General features: G+C 37.0%; 2 protein-coding genes across 6 annotated transcripts in view; one reads left to right on the forward strand and one right to left on the reverse strand.

Moving 5' to 3' along the window:
* CDKL5 (cyclin dependent kinase like 5) overlaps nucleotides 1-24,223 on the forward strand; it is a 250,077-nt gene that overhangs the window by 115,840 nt on the left and 110,014 nt on the right. For all 5 annotated transcript variants that reach the window (XM_079910152.1, XM_079910149.1, XM_079910153.1 and 2 more), the window contains 2 exons: nucleotides 7,897-8,126; nucleotides 11,104-11,138. In XM_079910152.1, the coding sequence (XP_079766278.1) occupies nucleotides 8,063-8,126; nucleotides 11,104-11,138 (99 nt within the window). In that variant the 5' untranslated portion in view covers nucleotides 7,897-8,062. The remainder of the gene's footprint in view (nucleotides 1-7,896; nucleotides 8,127-11,103; nucleotides 11,139-24,223) is intronic.
* On the reverse strand, nucleotides 22,248-23,867 carry LOC307180823 (actin-related protein 2/3 complex subunit 1A-like; the record flags this gene model as incomplete). Its single annotated transcript, XM_079911335.1, is given in 2 exon segments — nucleotides 22,248-23,844; nucleotides 23,847-23,867. Coding segments are annotated over 2 exon segments (963 nt in total). The 3' UTR covers nucleotides 22,248-22,902.

The following is a 24,223-nucleotide window of genomic DNA, read 5'->3' on the forward strand; positions in this document are numbered from 1 at the left end:
ACACATTGGGATGCCAGTCATCTCTCATTGAGGCCTATTTTGCCCAGTTTCCTCACCAGCTCCTCCTCTGGCATGGTTTTGGAGTGTGGTCATCATCCAGGTTATCCATCACTGGGAGTTTTTGGTTTTGTTGTTGATACCCAGCACTAGACACACGGCAATATGTGGAGTCTGGAGAGAGATAGGTAAACTTTTTTGGTTAATATGATATTGAAATGCTTTATCTTTGATAAAAATTATCTTTTGCCTCCATATAAATGACCATGGAACTATTTATGTATGGTGTCATTATCAGAATTACTCTCTGACTTCTTAAAAACTTGTTTTATTGTGGAATATAACAACATAGAAATACGTAAAACAAATTTACACTTTAGTGAATGTCTATCTAACTTTCACTCAAGTCAAGAAATAGAACATCACCAGTGCCCCAGAAAGCCCTCCTTTGTATCTCTTATCAATCTCAACTCCTCCCTAGAGATAATTAATATCCTCATTTTTATTTTAATTATTTTTTAAAAATAAATTTATTTATTTACTTTTATTTTTGGCTGCGTTGGGTCTTTGTTGCTGTGCGCGGGCCTTCTCTAGTTGCAGCGAGTGGGGGCTACTCTTCGTTGCGGTCAGCGGGCTTCTCATTGCGGTGGCTTCTCTTGTTGTGGAGCATGGGCTGTAGGTGTGCAGGCTCAGTAGTTGTGGCATGCGGGCTCTAGAGCGCAGGCTCAGTAGTTGTGGTGCACGGGCTTAGCTGCTCCATGGCATGTGGGATCTTCCCGGACCAGGGCTCGAACCCGTGTCCCCTGCATTGGCAGGAGTATTCTTAACCACTGGGCCACCAGGGAAGTCCAAATATCCTCATTTTTAAAAGAAACACTTCCTTGGTCACTTATTTTTTTAATAGATTTACCACTTATATATGCATGCCTAGACAATATAGTTTGTAATTCAACTTTGCCTGTTTTAAAACTGTATATAAATGAAATAATACTGTTTTATTAGTTTTCTGTTGTTTGTGATGAATTACCACAAGCTTAGTGGCTTAAAACAGCACCCATATATTAGCTCACAGCTCTCTAGGTCAGAAGTCTGGCACGGTGTGGCTGGGTTCTCTGCTCAGGATAGCATAAAGCTAGAATCCCGTGTGTTGACTGGGCTGAGTTCTCTTTTGTCCTTGATTAGTTCCAAAGTTGATTTCCAAGATCCAGCTCTTTTGACCTCTTTATTTCTGTGTGTTTTCTATTTCATGAATTTCTGCTCTTAATTATTTCTTTCTTTATACTTTCTTTGGATTTAGTTTGCTGTTCTTTTATTTAAAACCTCTCGAGATAGATGCTTAGTTTATTTTTTTATATTTTGTGATATACGCATGTATGAGGCTTTCAATTCCCTCCCTAAGCATTGTTTTAGCTTCTTCCCATGAATTTGTATTTTTTTAATTTTTATTTTCTAATTTTTAAAAAATAAATGTATTTATTTATTTATTTTTGGCTGCGTTGGGTCTTTGTTGCTGCACACAGGATTTCTCTAGTTGTGGTGAGTAGGGGCTACTGTTCGTTGTGGTGGGTGGGCTTCTCCTTGCGGTGGCTTCTCGTTGTGGAGCACGGGCTCTAGGTGCACGGGCTTCAGTGGTTGTGGCACGTGGGCTCAGTAGTTGTGGCTCGCAGGCTCTAGAGCGCAGCCTCAGTAGTTGTGGCGCATGGGCTTAGTTGCTCTGCAGCATGTGGGATCTTCCTGGACCAGGGCTTGCACCTGTGTCCCCTACATTGGCAGGTGGATTCCTAACCAGTGCCCCACCAGGGAAGTCCCTATTTTTGTTACTTCTAAATGTTTGTTATGGTTTCTTCTTTGACTGACTTATGGATTATTTTAAGAATGTATTAATTTCTAAACATGAATATTTCCTAGTTATTTCTTTTGTGACTAATTTCTTGCATACTTGCATTTTGGAGAGAGATCATCCTTGGATTAAAATCCTTGTAATTTGCTTTGAACCGCATTATGGCCTAGCACTTTATCAGTTTTTGTAAATGTTATGTGTGTGCTTGGGGAAAAAATGATATTCTGCAGTTCTTTGCTATCCTTTTATTTTCATTTGCTCAAGTTTTAAAAATGTTTAAAATCTTATGTATCATGATACTTTTTCTCTTTATACTGTCTGTTGAGTTCCCTTGGTGGTATTCTATTTTCCAGTTCTGGAATTATAATTTATTTTTCCAGTTTGTTCTTCTGCCTTTTGGACCTTCCAGTTCTGTCAAAATGTTCAACCCTTGGGCTTTTATTAATTCAACCCTATAGTGGTCTTATAGGCTATTTCTGATAATTCTGATATTATAAGTCTTTCTGGGTCATTTTCTGTTTTGGTCATTTCTGTTAGTTCTTGTTAATGGTATCTTATTACTTTGTGTATCTGATTATCTTTGATTATGTACTGCACGATGTAAACAAGAAATTATCTGTAACAATGTTGTGATGCCTAGGTTCATGTTACCTTCCTGCAGACTCCTGCCCCCACTGCCTGCCGCCACCCCTTTCAACCAGACAACTGTGTACTAACAATCTGAATGTGGGACCACCTCAATCCAGGGTACACTTAGAGGTTTATTTAGGTCACTCAGGTGACATAAAGCTGTAATTCAAGTCTGTCCTGGGACTGATTTCTTTTCTGGTTTCCTTTACCAAGGAGTATAGCTCTTTGGGGTTTCAGCTCCAAGTGAGTGGTGCTTATCGTACTTCCTTCTTTTGAAACGCTTTTTTAAAAATTATTTATTTATTTATATACAGCAGGTTCTTATTACTTATCTATTTTATACATATTAGTGTATATATCTCAATCCCAATCTCCCAATTCATCCCCCCCGCTTTCCTCCCTTGGTGTCCATACGTTTGTTCTCTACATCTGTGTCTCCATTTCTGCCTTGCAAAACGGTTCATCTGTACCATTTTTTTTGAAACCCTTTTTTTTTTTTTTTTTTGCGTTACGCGGGCCTCTCACTGTTGTGGCCTCTCCCGTTGCGGAGCGCAGGCTCCGGACGCGCAGGCTCAGCGGCCATGGCTCATGGGCGTAGCCGCTCCGCGGCATGTGGGATCTTCCCGGACCAGGGCACAAACCCGTGTCCCCTGCATCGGCAGGCGGACTCTCAACCACTGCACCACCAGGGAAGCCCCTGAAACACTTTTGCCTTTGACCTTTTTGCCCCTGGATTTATAAAGGTTTCAAGAGCAAGTCTGTTTTTCTCCCATTTTTTCTGTATCTTCCTTCAAGTGTCTGTGAGCTAAAACTGTTTTGGGTGATTTGGATTACCTCTCTGGGTTCTATTCTTTTGCCTTGATTTCAGCCAGGTAATTCTTCATAATCTTGTTAAGTCTTTGGGGCTTTTTAGGCTGTTCTTTAAAAGTATTACCTCCAGCATTTGTATTTGTCCTCAAAGGGACATTTCATCCAAGTCATTTAGTTACTTGAAGCTGAAGTGTCTGAGTTTTTCTGCCTTAAAAAAATTAATCAGGGGCTTCCCTGGTGGCGCAGGGGTTGAGAGTCCGCCTGCCAATGCAGGGGACACGGGTTCGTGCCCTGGTCCGGGAAGATCCCATATGCCGCGGAGCGGCTGGGTCCGTGAGCCATGGCCGCTGAGCCTGCGCGTCTGGAGCCTGCGCGTCCGGAGCCTGTGCTCCGCAACGGGAGAGGCCACAACAGTGAGAGGCCCGTGTACCGCAAAAAAAAAAAAAATTAATCAGCGTTATTCATGTAAAATGGTAGTTAAATCCAGTTTGGCATAGATTTTTTTCCTCAGTATGAATACTGGTAGTTAAAAGACCGTTCTTGACACCTATGTTATATATTTACTCACACATTTAAATTCTAATTCCCAGTTTGCATTAGTCGGTTTTGATTTCCATAGAGAATAGGTGGGACCAAATGTTCTTTATATATATACTTACATACAGAACTTTTGGGGGTGCTGAGTCTCTTAGTAGGAATAATTTAATATTTATCTCTAGTTTCCTTTGAAATTAGCCATACCATTATGGACAGAGAGTAGAATATTTAAATGTTTCCTGGGTGTTCTTCCAAATCAGCCGTAGAAGATGAAAGAATGATTTATTCTCAGAAACACTCTGAGCATCTTTTACCTGGAATGTGACTGACTTAGATCTTCATATGGCTGGCTCGTTCTTGTTATTGATATTTCACCTCAAATGTCACCTTTTTAGAGAGGGGGCTGTCTGTCTGGGTAATCACTCCTTTTTTCTCCCTTCATAACATGTATCACTATATGATAATAATCTTGTAGTTTTTTCCTCCCTCAGTAACATGTGAAGCTCCATGAGGGCAAGGACCTTGCCTATCTTGTTCACCACTGTCTCGTGTGTCTTATTTACCCATTCTTTGAATCATGTTAGGCAGTGAGTAATTTTTTGTTTAATAAATGAATGAATAGAATAAATGTTTATTTCTTTTGAAATTGTGACATTATTTTCTCTAGATGTCACAGTCATCCTTTAAAAATTTGTGATTCCATTGAATTAAAGTTGTTTTCTACAATAAGTATAGTGTCTGCTTTCTCTTGCCTTTTTTCAAAAACATTTTTTGGTAAATATTGAATGAAAAATCAGACAATAAGAATCTGACCTAAAGTAAATATTAGAGTGACAAATATTTAGCATTAGGGACAACTGTGACTTTGTTATATATTGAGCTGGAAGGAGGTCAGTGTGGCTGGAGTGGAGCAAGCCAAGGGAGAGAAGAGTCAGAGATGACATCAGAGGAGAGAGGAGGTTAAGACCTGGTGGCTTATGTGGACTTTGACTTTCACTCTTAATGATATGGGAGGCCCCTGGAGGGTTTTGAGCAGAGAAGTGACATGGAGGTGGGTTTGGAGCTATAGGGATTTTGGCGTACGGTCTACTTCTGAGCTCTCATATAAGGTCCACTGGCTAATTTTGTCTATCTCTGTGCCAAGACCACCCTGTTTTAATTTTTATAGCTCAATTCTTTTTTTAAAATTAATTAATTAATTTTTGGCTGCGTTGGGTCTTTGTTGCTGTGCACGGGCTTTCTCTAGTTGCAGAGAGCGGGGGCTACTCTTCGTTGCAGTGCACGGGCTTCTCATTGCGGTGGCTTGTCTTGTTGAGGAGCACAGACTCTAGGTGCCCGGGCTTCAGTAGTTGTGGCGCACGGGCTTAGGTGATCCGCAGCACGTGGGATCTTCCTGGACCAGGACTTGAATCCTCTGCATTGGCAGGCAGATTCTTAACCACTGCACCACCAGGGAAGTCCTATAGCTCAATTCTAACCCTCAGTATATTTGGTAGAGAGTATCTTGCCGGATCCTCCCCTCAAAGCTGAGCCTTCTTATTTTTCTTATTCGGGAGGGTGTTGGCTGTACTTGGAATTCTGCTCTTCCATATATATTTTAGAATCAGATTATTGTAATTCCTCAGAAAACCCTCTTGGGATTCTGATTGGAATTGCATTGACTGTATAGATTAATATGGAGACAATTGATATTCTTATAGTATTGAATTTTCTAGCCTTAAAATTGGGATAACTTCATTGATATGCGTCTTTAATGCCTTTGAATAAAGTTTACATATATATATATATATATATACATACACGCACACACATATATGTGTGATCTATATATGTTATGTGTGTATATGTGTGTATATATATATATATGAATAGAGGTCTTGAGTGTCTTTTATGTTAAATCCTAAGTGCCGTTTTTGTTATTGTAAAGATGATTTTTAAAAATTACATTTTCTGTTTCATATTGATGTTTACAAATACAGTTGATATTTGTATATTGAGCTTATATTTAGCTACCTTGTTAACACTTATAATTCTAATAATTTGTAGATTCCTTTGAATTGTCTATGTAGACAATAATATCTGTAAATTCTATTACCTTTTCCTCTTTCCAGTCCTATATAGTTTATTCATTTATTTTTTCTTACTTTACTGAGCTGTCTGGAACCCACTAGGAAAATGTTTAATAGTAATGTTAATAAGTGTTAATAGTAGGACTTCTTCTCACGTTCTTAATTTTTAAAGGGACTATCTAAAAATTCTACATTTAAGAATGATATTGTAGGTTTTTGTCATACTTTTATCAAGATATGAACTTTTAAAAAGCATTTAATTATGGACATTTTACTCTTTAGAAAGTTTACATTCCTACTATTAGTGTACAGAACGGCACACTTTTCCGTGTCAGTACTTTACACCACATGGGGTACTCATATATTTTAAAAGTTTCAAATTTCATAGGCAGCAAAAAAAATTTCTTTACTGGTTTAGATTTATTTCTTCCTTTTAAACCAATATTATATATTGATACAGCTGTTCTTCTTAAAGATAGGTTTTTTTGAAACAAAAGAACTTATTTTGAAATAATTTCAGATTTAAAGTTGCAAAGATGATATAAAGGATTTCCTGTTTCCTAGACCCTTGACCCTTATTCCCCAAATGTTAATATTTTACCGTATTTGCTTTATCATTCTCTCTCTCTCTTTCTCTTCCTCCATACACTGTACATATTTTTTTCTGAACGGTTTAAGTTGCAAGCTTTATCTCTAAAAACTTTGGTGTTCTTCCTCTTTTTTTTCTGGTTAAGCTTTTTATTAGACTCTCATTCTAGAGATCTGGGCTATGCCTTAGTTATTTATTTTATCAAAATATAATTGACATATAACATTGGTGTCAAGTGTACAACATAATGATTTGATATTTGTATGTACTGCAAAATGATCACCACAGTAAGTCTAGTTGACATCCATCACCACACATAGGAACATATTTTTTTCTTGTGATGAGAACTTTTAAGATTTATTCTCTTAGCAACTTTCAAATATACAATACAGTATTATTAACTATAGTCACCATGCTGTACATTGCATCCCTAGGACTTGTTCATTTTATTACTAGAAGTTTGTACCTTTTGAACACCTTCATCCATCTTGTCATTTCTTAAAACAAGAGCATTGTTTTATGTAACCACCTTACTATTGTCAAAACAAAAAAAATTATCATTGTTACAATATTACTATCTAATCTGTAGACATTTAAATTTTATCAGTTACCCTTTATAGCAAAAAATTTTTTTTCTTGTCTAGGGTCCAATCCAGGATCATGCATTATATTTAGTTATCATGACTCTTAATCTTCTTTTCTGGAACAGTTACTCAGTTGTTCCTTGTCTTTCATGATGTAGACGTTTTTAAAGAATACAGGTCTGTTATTGAGTAGAATGTCCCTTAGTTCGGGCTTGTCTGTTGCTGCCTATGGTTAGATTCATGTTTTACCTTTTGGAAGAATGTATGTGTGTATGTATATTTACATACACATTTATATCTATTTCTACATCTGTCTATATTAAGAACTGACCCTATATGGTTAACTCTTATTTCCAAGCTTTCCCCCTTGTCATCTTTGTAACTTCCTTTTATGAGAATAAAACCAAACCCACATTGTCCACAGTGTATTTACTTATTTGCTCAATCCTAGAATATACATGAAAAAGTTTCATATCTCTGTGTAAAAACAAATAACTGAGTATAATATTTGTTTATATTTCTTTTTGTCTTTAGTTCAAGGAGAGTATGTAGTTAAAATACTGCTTTCAGAAGTTACCTGGGGTTAATTCTTTTCCCCCAGCCTCCTTCAGTGTAGTTATATTATTCATTTCAAATATAGTTAGGTACATTTTTTCATTTGTGTTTCATTTTGGGTTCTTCCCTCCTATTATTATTAGCAGCAGTAGCAGTAGCAGTAGTAGTAGTAGTAGTATATGAAACATTAATGTGGTTTTAAAAGAACTGTACAGAAAGATTGGTTAGTTTATTAGAGTACTGAGAAATAAAACTTATGACTTTTAATTGTGTTTGTTCTTTCAGGGAATCATTTAATACTTCACATTAGGACAAATATGTGAAAGTTCCTGCCAACCTGTGAGAATTTCTTCCTTTGGACATTTTTTGTTCTACTTACTGTACAACTTTCTTAGAAGTTCTTTTTTGGTGCCATGTTCTGTGGCTTGCATCAAAAGAGGAGTTTGTCTTCATGAAGATTCCTAACATTGGTAATGTGATGAATAAATTTGAGATCCTTGGGGTTGTAGGTGAAGGTAAGTTTAGCATTCCTTGAGTTTTTGAGCAATGTACAATTATACCTACCACCAAAAAAGTTATTAATTCAGATTCTGTTAACTTAACCTTTATCAATTCACATATGTGCCTAAGAGTAAAATATTAAAAGTAAAATTACTCTTAAACTATTTGGGTCTTATTCTCCAATTGAACGTTAATAACATTTAAAAATCCTTTAAAGTTTAAGAAATCAGATTTCTTAAGGCTGCCTTCATTTCATTCTTTTCATTAGCAATCATGATTTCTTTAGTCTACATTTTTTTGGTTACATTTACTTTTTATGTCAGCTAGGCTTATTTTGACTAACTTAAAATTTGTATGTCAAATTTTCCTTAATACATGATAAATAAATGAATAAATAACTTCTATTTGTCTTTGAGAATAACAAACCACATTTTATAAATTCTGAACCACACCATTTGGTCTTGTTTTTGTTTTTTTTTCCCGTATGCGGGCCTCTCACTGTTGTGGCCTCTACCGTTGTGGAGCACAGGCTCCGGACGCGCAGGCTCAGCGGCCATGGCTCACGGGCCCAGCCGCTCCGCGGCACGTGGGATCCTCCCAGACCGGGGCACGAACCTGTGTCCCCTGCATCGGCAGGCGGACTCTCAACCACTGTGCCACCAGGGAAGCCCAATTTGGTCATTTTTTAACATCTCTGAAATCAGATGTGTGTTATAATCAGTAGCATGTCATGGTTTGATTGACAGCACTTTTTCTTTCCTAGCAGTACTAATGCTTATAATCAGTGATACCAATTTCATGAAATATGGTAATTCATTTTCATAAATCTTCCTGATTCTTCCTTGTTAGGTTTTTTTTTTTTTTTTTTTTTTGGTACGCGGGCCTCTCACTGCTGTGGCCTCTCCCGTTGCGGAGCACAGGCTCCGGACGCGCAGGCTCAGCGGCCATGGCTCACGGGCCCAACCGCTCCGTGGCACGTGGGATCCTCCTGGACCGGGGCACGAACCCATGTCCCCTGCATCGGCAGGCGGACTCCCAACCACTGCGCCACCAGGGAAGCCCCTTGTTAGTAATTTTTGCTCTTTGCTTAAAGATAACTTTATGGAGATTTTGATAAATGATTCTGTTAACACGATATAAGTGATTTATAATTATGGTTTCTTAGCATCTATATCTTTAAAGCAAATATTACAAAAACTTGATATTTCAGAATTTTCAAGTATATTTTGAATTTCAAAAGAAGTTTTAAAATTTACCTATGTCAACAGGATAGTTGTTCTGGATTTTAATACTAAGTTGTTAAATCCTTTTCAAATAAATAGAAACAATTAAAATATTGTCTAATCATTGCGTGTTTGCTTCAGGGTCTGAAGTTTGAAACCATATAAAAAGAATGGATCCTTCTTCCTTCACCAGTCAACTCCTTTTCCTGTTTTTCATTGATATTAACTATGTAGATAAAATTCATTTTCAATGTGTTATCTACTATTAATTTTATAATACCTGCTTTCTTTATTATTTTTATTTTTGTTTTTTCAAAAGTATTATAGAGACATGCCATAAAGCTACTTGATGGAGAAGGTCAGCTCCTTGGGTGTAACAGGATTGGAATGTTCCAGATTCTGGGCCTAAGATTTTCTGGATCATAGCCTTGTTTTTCATAGTATACCCATAGGTGATAATCTTCTCAGGGATCGGCTTAGATTAACTAAAACTACCAGACTGTTATATAAATCAGAATATGTCAGTTTTAAATTGTAGTCAGAACCATCATTGCTATATGTTTATTTTTCTTTGTAAACTACCTCATATGCTTTTCTGACTATGAAATACATATATATTAAGGTAATTAAAAACTGTCAAGCAAGCTCTATGTCCCTGCAGCCTAAGCAGTGCATTTTTACCCCACAGAAAAACTAGCATGGGCAGTTAAATGAGGATTGGATGATTGCCTGGTGATTGTGGAGTTGAGTTGGATGGCTGTAATGGCTGGGTTCATCCTAACTGTGATAATAAGATTCATCCATCTCTATCGGGTGAGGGAGACTTATTCTGGCTCTCCAGGCTCTGTTGGAGACACATTTCCTAATGTCATCTCCCTGAAGTCCTCTTCTCAGAGTTGAACACGGGCTTTGCCTGTCTGTAAATGTCAATCATTTCTACAAACGTCAGTTATCATATATTATATTTTGATTCTCCTAATTAGATATTTTCACATTATAACTTTTGCCTCAATTTCCTTGCTGTCAACTCTGTGTTTTGCCTCTAAGGAAGCAGCTTACTGGCTAGTTAATAGTGTAAGTAACCCAAAAGCTAGTGATGTATCTCATTTGAAATATATCAAAGAAAGTGGGAGTGCTTGGCTATAAATGGCCAGAGATCCTTGGACCCCTCTGCTGGTGCCTTTGATTTTAATATTTATGGCAAAAATGTAGCAACTCCTACTAGTTATTGATTGGAATGCTGAGGTGAGGCCTGTACTATTTTGCCAGTCAGGGAAAACATTCCAGTATCTTAGAAGAGAATTTAAATGTCTCCTAGGACAGCGAACATATTTGGTAGGCTCCATGCTTGAGCCTACCTTTGTGAAACCATTAACTCTTAAAGTTTGAGTTCTCTAGAATCTTTTGAGGTGATTTTAATTTACTCTTAAAGTTGTTATGTCCAAATCTTGTCTCTAGAAATTTTTAAACTTAAGTTTAAAAAAGAAAAGTGAAATTTTCTTTAAAAAGAGAAGCATTTAAGAATATGCACTTGTTGGGGAAATGGGTTGCTTATACTCTTGGTTTATAAAAAATGTATAATAAATATTCATGCTCTCTTTGTATATGGCTCATTGCATTATCACTGCAGAATATTATCGTTTTAGGAATCATTATTATACCATATATTGATAACCAATGTAAATATAATAGAACTTTGATTCTACAGTCTCCAAGAGCTGTAATTTGTATACGTGCCCCTAATTGTTTACTTCTTTTTTTATTATAGGAGCCTATGGAGTTGTACTTAAATGCAGACACAAGGCAAGTACATAATTTTTAAAAAGAAAATATCTATATATGTTTAACTGTTTTGAAACTAATGTAGTGTTCTGTGCATGTGGGCATATAATTAAAACTGGCTATGATGGTGATGATGCTTAATAAAGGAGAATTAATATGGGAACCCTGAAAAAAGAGACTTCTTTGGGTAAGCTTTATCATGATTAAGTAGTTAGTTCTTTACAGTCATGTGCTCTTTTTTTCAACTGACCTATGTGTAGGTGAAAAGCTGCCTAATGGGGAGAGAGAAAAGATAGTAGAGAAGAAATCAAAGTAGTGACAGATTTAATTTATGTTCAAGTACTTAAGAGCAAGGAGGAGTTTCATGTCAATATTTTTCTTGTAGACCCAATAACTTAAACTGCTTATTGGGTCAGAATCCAGATTTTGAAGGGTAGTGTATAGGTGTTTGGTTATGAAATAGGGCTTGGGGTAATAGTGTATGATTATGACTGTTAGCTGTGCTTGATCACCCTTGAACAGCCTTGAAATGAATCTTATATATATAGATTATTTGACTATGATTAATAATCACCAGTTATTCAGGGAGATTATTTCAAGTTTCCATAGGTGTTGCTCAGTGTTGAGCATGTTTTACTCAGAGACTACCGTTAAGATGGCAAGTGTTGAAGCTGTAACAATTTCAAACATTAGGTTAAATATTTTTCTATTATGGTATACCTAGTTTGAATATTAGTATCTGGCCTCATACTATTTTGTGTATAATTTGTTAAGACCAAGGTTTAAAGATTTTTGGGATATTTTATAATGATATAATTTATATCTGAGATGAGCTTAGCAATTTAGCCTAAGCCATTTAATTTAAACTCTCAATCTATCAATCTGTCATAATATATGTATGTGTGTGTGTGTATATACACACACACACAAAGATGATATAATTTTTATGTTTGCTTTTTCTTTCCCATTGTACAAAATATTACTTACATTTTGAATTTAAGGCTTCATGACAGTTGATGTATTTTGGGTTTTACATCACAAATCTCTTTAATTCAAAGAATTTTCTATTATTCTTGAAATTGGGTGTTTGAGTTATTTTATGTTGATAATAGTTATCTGAAGATCTCTGCCAGTAAATCCTAAAAAAATGGTTTGAATACTGTTGGCTGTTGATTCAGGATGACTAAGAATTTAAAATAATAAATTAAATGTAATCAAAATAAATTTAGCACCTTAAATTCCTAATTAAGAAATATCACTGCAGTTTGAAATTAAACAAATAGAAAGCTCTCTAGTGAAGTACTGTGCTTTTAAGGAGGTGCCTTGAGTTAAAATAAATTTAGGAAGCTTTAAAAAAGTAAAATTCTTGGGTAGATACTACTCAGGGGAAATAGGTTGTTAGTGTCCAAATTAAATTTGACTCTTTAATGAACATAATACTCCTTTTTGTACTATGGCTCTATTGATACAACATAGCAAATGGAAGCTTCAGTTCTTAGTCTTAATCCTTGAATTTTAAAACCCAGGGATTTCTGATATATAATGACAAATCTTCCAACAGTATTTTCTCTCAGTCGTCGTCACACTTCTTCCTGTGACCTTTTCCCCTATACTTTCTTTTTTTTTAATTAAAAAAATTTTTTAAATTTTTTAATAGATCTTTATTGGAGTATAATTGCTTCACGATACTGTGTTAGTTTCCGTTGCACAACAAAGAGAATCAGCCATATGCATGACCTTATCTAAGCTCTCCTGCCTTTTATGTACAAATAAAGTTTATTAGTTGAATATATTGTTTTTATCTTTAAATATATCTGGTTTACTCATTTGTTAAAACATGCTTGTTAACTGTACCTCATTCTCATAATACACACTATTAGTGCCAGCAAGATGGGCTCAGAGTGAAAGTGGACGAGAACAGGCCTCTCTGCTCTTGGGAAACCGACTCTAACCGTGAACTCTGATTCTTAGTGGCCATGTGCAAGGCATTTTGAGTTACAAGGATGAATAAACCATAGTTTTCTTGCCCTTATATGTCTTATGGTCTGTCTGAATAGATAGAAGAATAGATAAAAAATAACCTGTGAGATTGCTGCAAATGGGATTGCATCTAAAAAAAATACCTCTTTTTTACTGCCCTTCACTAAATGAGGGCCCTACAGACCACCTGTCTGAGTATCGTTGCTTTTTCCTTTCATGTACCTAAAAAGATAGCACTGGATGGAAAATTTGAAGCATAAATTAGTACCTAACTCAGAGTAATATAAAATTCTTTCTAGAATTTGCAACTGTTTAGTCATTAGACTTCTTACAGTATACCCTGTTTTCAGCTAGCATCAGACCTTCAGATCTTTACCCCACTGTCCAAAAATAGAGAATTTGATGCTTCTGATAAGATTTACCCGTTAGGATCAAACGAATGGATAACTATGAAATCTCATAGTCAAAAATGGATATAATCCTCCCTTTTGTGCTTATTATGTGTAAAGTGATCATGCCCATATATTTTGCATACCTTTTAGATTTTTAATAAAATGCTTATAAAAATGTATAAATCAGGTCTCTTGTGATTACTTACACAGGTATGTGATCACATGCATAAATTTGATCTGTTTCTGAGAATGTTGGCTATGATTGTATATATAACTAAATAATTCCTAGCATATGGTGTATTTGAACAAGTATGAAAGAAAGTCACTGTTTTAATCTGTGTCCTGTTGCAAGAAATTTAGAGGTCATGTTTATAAACAGATATATCTTGTCTTTTGTGAACATAATATGATGTTGGGCTATTCCAGACCAAAGATCATACTCCTTAATTTACTGAAATAAATGCTGCCCAATTAAAAAAGAAAAATGTAACTGTACTTTCTTTTTGACAACTTCTGTTTATTGTTATATATACATATTGGCATGTATATGAACACTCTTAGCAGTGACTATTAAACTCTTTATGGAGCTTTATGATTACTCGCACTTGGAAGAAGTTCTGGCTTGGACCTTTGCCCTGTAAATATGCATTGCTGATCTTCTTTTTCTTTACGTGTCTGCTTTGAAGTGCCTGTGAGAGGGGAGGCATGTTTTACAGTACACTTTTCTTCCCAGAAACCCAAAAAGGTCATCCTCACAACAAAGTAGGGAGAATGGAATGGAGTTGAAATAGGGAGATGCGATTAGAACTTGAGGCAAGAGAGAGGATAGAGAGAGGTTGGAGATTGATGCTAATTGAGCCTAGGACAGTGAAGTGCTGATTCATGTAGTTCCTTTCCTATGGCTGGGGTTGACTTACGAGAAGTGTTTGTTTGTTTTGAAGTAGTAGGTAACGAATGCTCTTGAATAGCTAGTTATACAAAGCTGTGAACAATCCAGTACTGGGGTACAGCTGTAAGTATTGAATAAATGATAAACTTGACTTAAATTACAGAACCAAAAAGGAAGGACACTGTAGAGAGCTTTTGCACAGTGGTGGGTCCCTGTGGAGGGATTAAAGATGATCCCAAGGATTTGTGGTAAACTGGAAAAGCATTGGTATCATTTATCTGACTGGGAAACTTGTAAAGGATGTATAAGTTTGGAGGGAGAGATAATGAGTTTGGCTTTCATAATAAAGAATAAAATGTCAACAGAATACCAAACCTGATATTAGTAAATACCATATATTGAGCATCTACCATATATGGTAGATAGGCACTCTATTTGATGTTTTACATTTAATCCCCACAATCCCCACTCTCATCCTTATTTTACATATGAGGAAACTGAGTCAGAGAGAGGCTATGTAACAGGGCCAAGGTTATGCAGCTGATAAGTGGCGAAACCAGGCTTTGATCTGACTCCAGAAATGGCTACCTTGAACCTGAGATGGAAGTGTGAAATGATATGAACCTTCCAAGAGGGAGTACAGAGCAGAGTGAAAGACGTGTTTAAAATGATCATACTGAAAGGAGAGGGAGTAGACCTCTTGAAAGCAAGGAAGAAAGATTTTTTTTTAAATGGTATTCACCAATAGTGTTAAAAATCCATAAAAAAGATCCATAATGATAAGGATTGAGGGGTGAGAAAATCCATTTCATTTAAGAATGCCATTTATTAATGACTTCTTTAAGTCAAATGATACATTAATGCCAAATTGCAAGAGGGTAAGGAGAGAGTGGATAGAGAAGATCTGGATTGTGTCATTTTTCTCTTTTGAGAGTTGTAGGAAGAGTAGATTTGATTAAATATTTTCTAGGTAGGAATACCCATATTTTCCCCTACTAAAAGGCATTCTTTGGATGTTTGTTATTACTTAATATTCACAAATTTGTCTTTTGTTATAAGCCTTCATTTTTAGCAAGCAATATGCATTTTGGATTAATGATTCCATTTTTCTTTTTCAGATTAATTTTATTTTTTCACCAAAAAGCTGAATGATGATTTGGTTACTTTTTTTTTTTTTTTGCGGTACGCGGGCCTCTCACTGTTGTGGCCTCTCCCGTTGCGGAGCCGGACGCGCAGGCTCAGCAGCCATGGCTCATGGGCACAGCCGCTCCGCAGCATGTGGGATCTTCCCGGACCGGGGCACGAACCCGTGTCCCCTGCATCGGCAGGCGGACTCTCAACCACTGCGCCACCAGGGAAGCCCTGGTTACTTTTTTTTAATCAAACTATTTTGAGAAGATGCTTGAGGAAAAGTCAATGAACCATTATCAATTTAACAGATTATTTATAGTTGCCATCTAAAACCATATAGTTATTTTCTACTAGACCAAAATAAACTTATTTTTTCAGGTTGTTGCCCACATTAAATAAAACAGATGTTTTTCTTTAATTTTTAGTTTTAGGTTTTACATGTTATTAGAGTTTTTAAAACTTAAAAAAGATGTCAACAATGAGAAACAGAATATATGGGATATTATTTACTTTGTCATTTTATTCCTCCTTATTTAAATAAAAATAAGATGTGGTTTCTTGCTTTTGTGTGCAAAATTCCTAGCGTTTGAAGAAGATTATAGCGAGGCTTGGGGTTTTTCATAAAGATTGTAAGAAGCTGGAAGTATTTCAGTATTAATTGATTATTTTATCATAATCTTTTTTTAAGTAATTGCACTGTCTGAAATTATGTGAATTTACTGCAGGTTATGAAGATTAATGAGATATCAATATTAAACTGGACTTCAGGTCAGGAACAAAGATAGTAGGAATCATTAATGGGGGAAAACATCTGCCTCTTCTTACAGAGGCACTCATGTAGAACCATTACTTCTGTGTGGTTTCCTCTCTTGACCGGGTTTTTGTTTCTGATCCAATTGACTGTAGAACAGTCTCTGGAACACGACAGAAGTCTCACCAAAATCATACTTCTTTGTACTATAATATTTTGTATTTCCAATTCTGCTAGTCTGTTGATATAGGAAAAACTACCCATGTTTCTGTTGTCTTGTTATCAGTAAAAGAAACAATGGCTCAGGTGTCAATTTCCAGTTGAATCTGACTTCTTCAGGGAACCAGAAGAATCTGGGGCTTTTGCAGGCTTCCTGGTTGCCTTTATCCTCATCGTCCTAATCTGGATTTTTTTGTTTGTTTGTTTTTTAGTAAATGAGATAAGGGAATGGTCAAATTAGAACTAGCCCCACTACTAGCTCTGCATGCATTGTCTACATAGAAGACTTTACCTCATTTGTCCTTCTTATAGTGACTCAGTACCCCCCCCCCCCGACTCCACAGCCCCCCAGTCTAGAGGACGAGTTGGCTGGAGCACTAGATGGACTTTAAAGTCCCCTTTTCTGCCGATCATAAAACATAATTATTTCCTTCTTTAAGAGAACATTCTTGGGACTTCCCTGGTGGTCCCGTGGTTAAGACTCTGCTCCCAATGCAGGGGGCCCGGGTTCAATCCCTGATCCGGGAACTAGGTCCCACATGCCTGCACACCACAACTAAGACCCGGAGCAGTCAAATAAATAAATTAATAAATATTAAAAAAAAGAGAGAGAGAGAACATTCTTTCTACATCTTAAGATGAGTAATTTCATTAGTCTTTGATAAATGTCTCTGCTTAAGGGATTTAACTAGTTCTTTAATGTGACTTTAAAACTTCAGGAACCAAAAATGAGTGTGAATCATTTTTCTACACAGCCTGAAATATATATTCACTGGAAATATAAGAAAAAGAACTGATCAACAAATGCCCGTATAGTGGACACTTTTAAATAGTTAAGCATAACTCTTTATCAGTTGTTGAAATCAGTAACTGGAAAGTAGTACGTGGGGATCTATTTTTATATAAAAAGGAACCCACCCATGAAATACCACTAGAAGCTATAGTTCATATTCTGCAGTGCTTTTGAGCTTTACTATTTCTTTTTTTTTTAATTTATTTTTATTTTATTTTTTTTTTGGCTGTGTTTGGTCTTTGTTGCTGTGCACGAGCTTTCTCTAGTTGCAGCAAGCAGGGGCTACTCTTTGTTGCAGCACGCGGGCTTCTCATTGCGGTGGCTTCTCGTTGCGGAGCACAGGCTCTAGGCGCACAGACTTCAGTAGTTGTGGCTCATGGGCTCAGTAGTTGTGGCTCACAGGCTCTAGAGTGCAGGCTCAGTAGTTGTGACGCACGGGCTTAGTTGCTCCATGGCATGTGGGATCTTCCTGGACCAGGACTCGAACTCGTGTCCCCTGCATTGGCAGGCAGAATCTTAACCACTGTGCCACCAGTGAAGCCCACTATTTCTTAATTTAAAGGTTTGTTTCCTATGTTAAAGCATTTTAATTAAAAAAATCAAATTAAAATTTTTTTCTACCTCCTGTACTTAAAGCACTGTGTTCTAGGCATGGTATTACAAAGTAAAATTCAACCAAATATTTGTTTAAGAAAAATCTATTGAGTGCCTGTGGGCCAAATCTGGCCCGCCACTTATTTTATGGAACATAGCCATACTCGTTCATTTACGTATTTTCTATGGATGCTTTTGCGCTAAAATGACAGAGTTAAGTAGTTGCAACAGAGACCGTATGACATACAAAGCCTAAAATACAGTGTTTATTTTGTGGCCCTTCCTAAACAGAAAAAGTTTGCTGACTTCTAATGCTGAGCAGCCCTAACTAGGAGAATACAGTGGAAACAGCATAGTGGCCTCAGTGGACCAACAATCTCAGTTTCTGTTTGTCTCTTTGCCTTTGGTGCTCTTGGAGTCTGAGGAATAGAATTAATAAAGTGTGGAACTTCCACTGAAAATTACTTTTCCCTTGAGCTGGGCTTGGGTAAATCTTTTGGCTGCCTAAGTAGGAAATTTTATATTGGTTACCTCGTTCATGATCAGCTGTCAGAACGGAGAAGTGGACTTTGCTAGGAACTGGGCATACAGAGACACATACAATCTATTCACCCTGACTGTGTTCCATCACTGGCCTGAATAGCTCTCTTTTCATCCAAAATGAATACAGAGAAGAAAACAGTCTCCACTGAGACTATGAAAGATTACTTGAGTTCAAGAGAAGGACATTCGCACAAATATGAAGAGTTAAATTCTTTGGAAACAAAAAAACTTGAGATAGCTTCCTAATATAATTCAAGTGGCCATAAATGAGAAATTAAGTTAAGAAGCAATAGTAATAATCTCTGTTTCAAGTACCTCTTAACTTCCAGGCATTGTGCTATGCTAGGTGCTTTTTTTTTTTTTAATATAAATTATTTATTTATTTGTTTTTGGCTGCGTTGGGCCTTTGTTGCTGTGAGCAGGGGGCTACTCTTCATTGAGGTGTGCGGGCTTCTTGTTGCAGAGCACAGGCTCTAGGTGTGCAGGCTTCAGTAGTTGTGGCTCGTGGGCTCTAGAGCGCAGGCTCAGTAGTTGTGGCACATGGGCTTAGTTGCTCCACGGCATGTGGGATCTTCCCGGACCAGGGATCGAATGCGTGTCCCCCTGCATTGGCAGGCGGATTCTTAACCACTGTGCCACCAGGGAAGTCCTATGCCAGGTGCTTTATTTTCATTACTCTTTAGATCCTCATAGCAACTATAAAAGTTAGAAAGAATTACCTTCCTTTAACATGAGGGAAACTGATGCTCAAATATAATAGGTTAATTTCCTGAAGGCCATACAGGTTAGTAGGTGGTAGAGCCAGGAAGTAAGCCTCATAGGCCCATCTTCTTTTTTTGTTTTTTAATCGATGAATAGTTGATTTACAATGTTGTGACCTTTTTTAAAAAAAAATTGAGGTAAAATTCACATAATGTAAAACCAACCATTTTAAAGTGTACAATTCAGTAGCATTTAGTACATTCACAATATTGTACAATCACTACCTCTGTCAAGTTCCAAAACACTTTTATCACCCCAAAAGAAAACCCCATACCCATTAAGTACTCACTCCTTGTTTCTCCCTCTCTCTATCCCTGGCAAACACCAATCTGATTTTTCTATAGATTTACCTATTCTGGATATTTCATGTAAATAGAATCATATACAATTTGTGACCATTTGAGTTTGACTTCTTTCACTTGGTGTAATGTTTTTGAGGTTCATCCATGTAGCCTGTATCATTACTTCATTCCTTTTTTTATGACTGAGTCATATTCTGTTGTATGGACATATCACATTTTGTTTATCCATTTATCTGTGGATGGACATTTGGGTTGTTTTCACCTTTTGATTATCGTGAATAGTGTTGCTGTGAACATTTGTGGTCAAGTTTTGTTTGAGTCCCTGTTTTCAGTTCTTTTGGGGTATACGGCAAGAAGTGGAAATACTAGCTAGGTATATGGTAATTCTGTGTTTAATTTTTTTGAGGAACCACAGAACTGTTTTCCTCAGTGACTGCAGCACTTTACATTCTTGTCAGCACTGTACAAAGGTTCCAATTTCTCCACATCCTCGCCAACACTTGTTTCCTTATTTTTTTTTATTGTAGCCATCCTAGTTGATGTAAAATGGTATCATTTTGTGGTTTTGATTTGCATGACACTAATGATTAGTGATGTTGGACATCTTTTCATGTGCTCTTGGCTATTTGTATGTCTTTGGAGAAATGTCTAGTCAAGTCCTTTGCCCATTTTTTGATTAGGTTATTTCAACCATTTGTTGAAAGGACTTCTTTCTCCATTGGATTGCCTCCGCTTCTTTATCAAAGATCAGCTGTGTTTGTGTTGAGTCTAGTTTGGGGTTCTGTGTTCTGTTTCATTGATCTGTGTGTCTATTCTTCACCAATATCATACTGTCTTGATTTACTGTAGCTTTGTAGTAAGTCTTAAAGTCAGGTAGTGTCAGTCCTCCAATTTTGTTGTTCTTTCTCAGTATTGTGTTGGCTATTCCAGGTCTTTTGCCTTTCTATTTTATCTTTTAAATCAGTTTGTTGATATCCACAAAATAGCTTGCTAGGATTGGGATCGCATTGAATCTGTAGATCAAGTTGAGAATTGACATCTTAACAATATTGTGTGTTCTAATCAATGACCACAGAATATGTCTCCATTTGATTTTTCTCTCTGTGATTTCTTTCAACAAAGTTATTTAGTTTTTCACATACATATCTTACAATTGTTTTGTTAGCTTTATACCTAAGTACTTTTTTTCTTTTGGTGATAATACAAATGGTATTGTTTTTAATTTTTAAATTCCAGTTGTTCTTTGCTGGTATATAGGAAAGTGATTGACTTTTGTATGTTAGCTTTGTATCCTGTGACCTTGCTAGAATTGCGTATTAGTTCCAGTGTTTTTTGGGGGGTAAGTTCTTTGGGATTTTCTTCATAATCAGTCATGTCATCTGCGAACAAAATAGTTTTACTTCTTCTTTCCCAATCTGTATACCTTTTAATTCCTTTACCTGTCTTGTATTAGTTATGACTTCCAGTACAATGTTTAATACAGATGGTGAGAGAGGACATTCTTGTCTGGTTCCTGAGCTTAGTGGGAAGGCATGCAGTTTCTTACCATTAAATACGATGTTAACTGTAGGTTTCTTGTAGATGTTCTTTATCAAGTTGAGGAAGTTCTCTCTATTTTTAGATTGCTAAGAGTATTTATCACAAATGGGTATTGGGTTTTGTCAAATGCTTTTCTGTATCACTTGGTATGATCATGTGGTGTTTTTACTTTCATCTGTTGATTATGAATTGATTTTAGGATGTTGAACCAGCCTTGCATACCTGGGATAAATCCCATGTAGTCAAGATGTGTATTTCTTTTTATATATTGCTGGATTTGATTTGATAATATTGGTTGAGGATTTCTACATCTGTGTTCATGTAGTTTGCCTTTCTTTAATGTCTTTATCTAGTTTTGGTATTGGTAATACCATACATAATGTGTCCTCATAGAGTAAGCTTTGAAGTGTTTCTCTACTTCTGTTTTCTGGAAGAGATTGTAGAGAATTTCTTCCTTAAATGTTTCATAGAATTCACCAGTGAAACCATCTAGGTATGGGACTTTCTTTCTGGGAAGTTTATTAATTATTGTTTGAGTTTCTTCCATAGATAAAGGCCTATTCAGATTATCTATTATTCCTTGTGTAAATTTTGATAGTTTGTATCTTTTAAGGAATTGGTCCACTTATCTAAGTTATAAAATGTGTAGGCATAGCTTTGTTCATAATATTCATTTATTATCCTTTTAATGTCCACGTGATTGGTAATGATGATACTTCTTTCATTTCTGATATTAATAATTTGTGTCTTCGCTCATTTTTTTCTTGGTTATCCTGGCTAGAGGTTTATCAATTTTATCAGTCTTTGCAAAGAACCATCTTTTGTTCCCATTGATTTTTTTCACTACTGAGTTCCTGTTTTCAATTTCATTGATTACTGCTATAGTTTTTATTGTTTTATCCTTTTATCTATTTGCTTTAGTCTTAAGTTGTCCTTCTTTGCCTTATATCCTAAGGTAGAAGCTTAGGTTATTGATTTTAAGTCTGTTTTCTTTTCTAATATATGCATTCAGTGCTATAAACTTTTCTCTAAGCCCTGCTTTTGCTGCATCATACAAATTTTGATTTGTATTTTCATTTTCATTTAGTTCAAAATATTTTAAAAGTCCTCTTTAGATTTCCTCTTTGACCTATGTATTATTTAGAAATGTGTTGTTTAATGGCTAAATATTTTGAGATTTTTCCGTTTATCTTTTTGTTATTGTTTTCTAGTTTAATTCCATTGTGGTGTGAGAAAATACTTTGTATGATTTTTATTCTTTAAAATTTGCTGATTTGTGTTTTGTGGTACAGAATTTGGTCTATCGCGATGAATATTCCATGTGAGCTTGAGAACATGTATTCTGCTGCTGTTGGATGAAGTATTATGTAAATGGCAGGTAGATTTAGTTGCTTGATAGTGCTATTCAATTCACCTATCTTTATTCTCTTTTTTTTTTTTGCCTACTGAAAGGGGGTGTTGAAGTCTCCAACTGTAATAGTGGATTTGTCTATTTCTCTTTGCAGGTCTGTTGCCTCATATATTTTGTTTTGTTTTTTTGTTCAATATTTTTATTTAATTTTTTAACAGACAATTTACATACCTCCCCCACCCCTTCCTTTAAGTTAGTGTGACAATTTTCCATAATAAACTGCTTAAAGAGAAGCTTTGGTCAAGAATGGAATGAAATAGCAAAAGAAAAAAACAAAAAAAAAACACCCCAAATCACTGCTGCTTTTAAAAAACCAACACTTTCACCAATTACACTCAAACAAAACACAGAACAAGGTTTGCGCCTTATGCGTCTTCAGTGTTTCCTGGAGGCTGGCTCTCCTCCCCATCATGCAAATGGTGGAGTTGCTTGGTGCAGCCTATCTGGCCTCATGCTGGATCTGGGAGGCTCGCTCAGCTTCACATTATCCAAAGGCCCTGGATAGAAGACTCTAAGGTCTTGAAATCCCAAATGGTCATGGCTCCGTCAATGCCAGTAGTGCAAAATTTGCGACAATCTTGATTGTCCACCTCATAAATAGACACTTGAGTGATGCTGTTCTGGTGCAGCGTCTCCAGGGCTGTGTTTCGGTCCTTGGTCATGGCCCACTTGTCCGTGTTGTGGAAGTGCTCCATGGCCGACATGTTGCGCTGGATGCTCTCTTTCGGGAGGTCTAGCTTGGAGACGAAGGTCAAGCAGCCACGGTCGTCATAGTTAAAGAGCATGGGGCAGCAGTCATGGCCAGCAGCCACAACGCTGTTCTCTGAGCCGAACGACACACTCAGGAGGGGCAGGAACTCTGTCTTCAGAGTTGAGACCTGCACGCTTTTTGAGGCATCAACAACAGACACGGTGCCGTCGTGGCTGACCCAGGCCAGGCGGCTCCCGCTGGCAAAGAAGCTGACCCCATTCACCCAGCCGCCAGTGCCACTGCCACCAAACTCTGACATCAGCTGACCAAAAGGCATCTTGCTGCCCCAGGGTGTACTGGCGACCGTGGAGCGAATGGGTTTTTTTATGTGCTTGCTTACCCACCAGTCATTTTCTGACTCGAAGTAACAAACAGAAATGAGTTGTGCTCTGCTGCCTGCAGCAAATTTGTTCTCTCGCGGGGACCACTTGACAAAAGCGGCTGCGCAGTTAATTCTCAGGATCACCAGGGTCGGCTTCCAAACTCCACCTTTCTGACCCCAGACGTAGGCATTGTGGTCAGCCCTACAAGTGACAATGCGGTCACTCTTGGGAGCCCAGTCGATACCTGTGATGTGTCCGTTGTCCTCCTTGAACTCATGAGCTTTCACCCACTGGCTCCCGTTCTTATAGATGTGGACTTCATGGTTACTGGGGCTAAGGGCAATCTGGGTACGATCCCTGTTCCAGGCATGGCACGTGATTAGCTCTAGTAAAAATTGATGCAGGGACATTATTCTTAGTGTTTTCGAAGGATAGACAGCTGGGAGTCGGGGCCATCCAGACGGGCTCGGAGCGTTGAATTCACAGACTCTGGTCAATGGACACCAACAGGCTCTGGCGGACGCGGGTGGAGGACCGAGGCCCAGAGGGAGCCCCTTGTATATTTTGATGCTGTCTTGTGTGGTGCATACATATTAAGGATTGTTATGCCTTCTTGGAGAATGTATCATTTTCTAATGCCCCTCTTTATCCCTGATGATTTTTCTCGTTCTGAAGTCTACTTTGTCTAAAACTGATATAGCTATTCCAGCTTTCTTTTGATTAATA

Source organism: Stenella coeruleoalba (genome assembly GCF_951394435.1).
Source record: "Stenella coeruleoalba genome assembly, chromosome: X".
Taxonomy (NCBI): domain Eukaryota; kingdom Metazoa; phylum Chordata; class Mammalia; order Artiodactyla; family Delphinidae; genus Stenella; species Stenella coeruleoalba.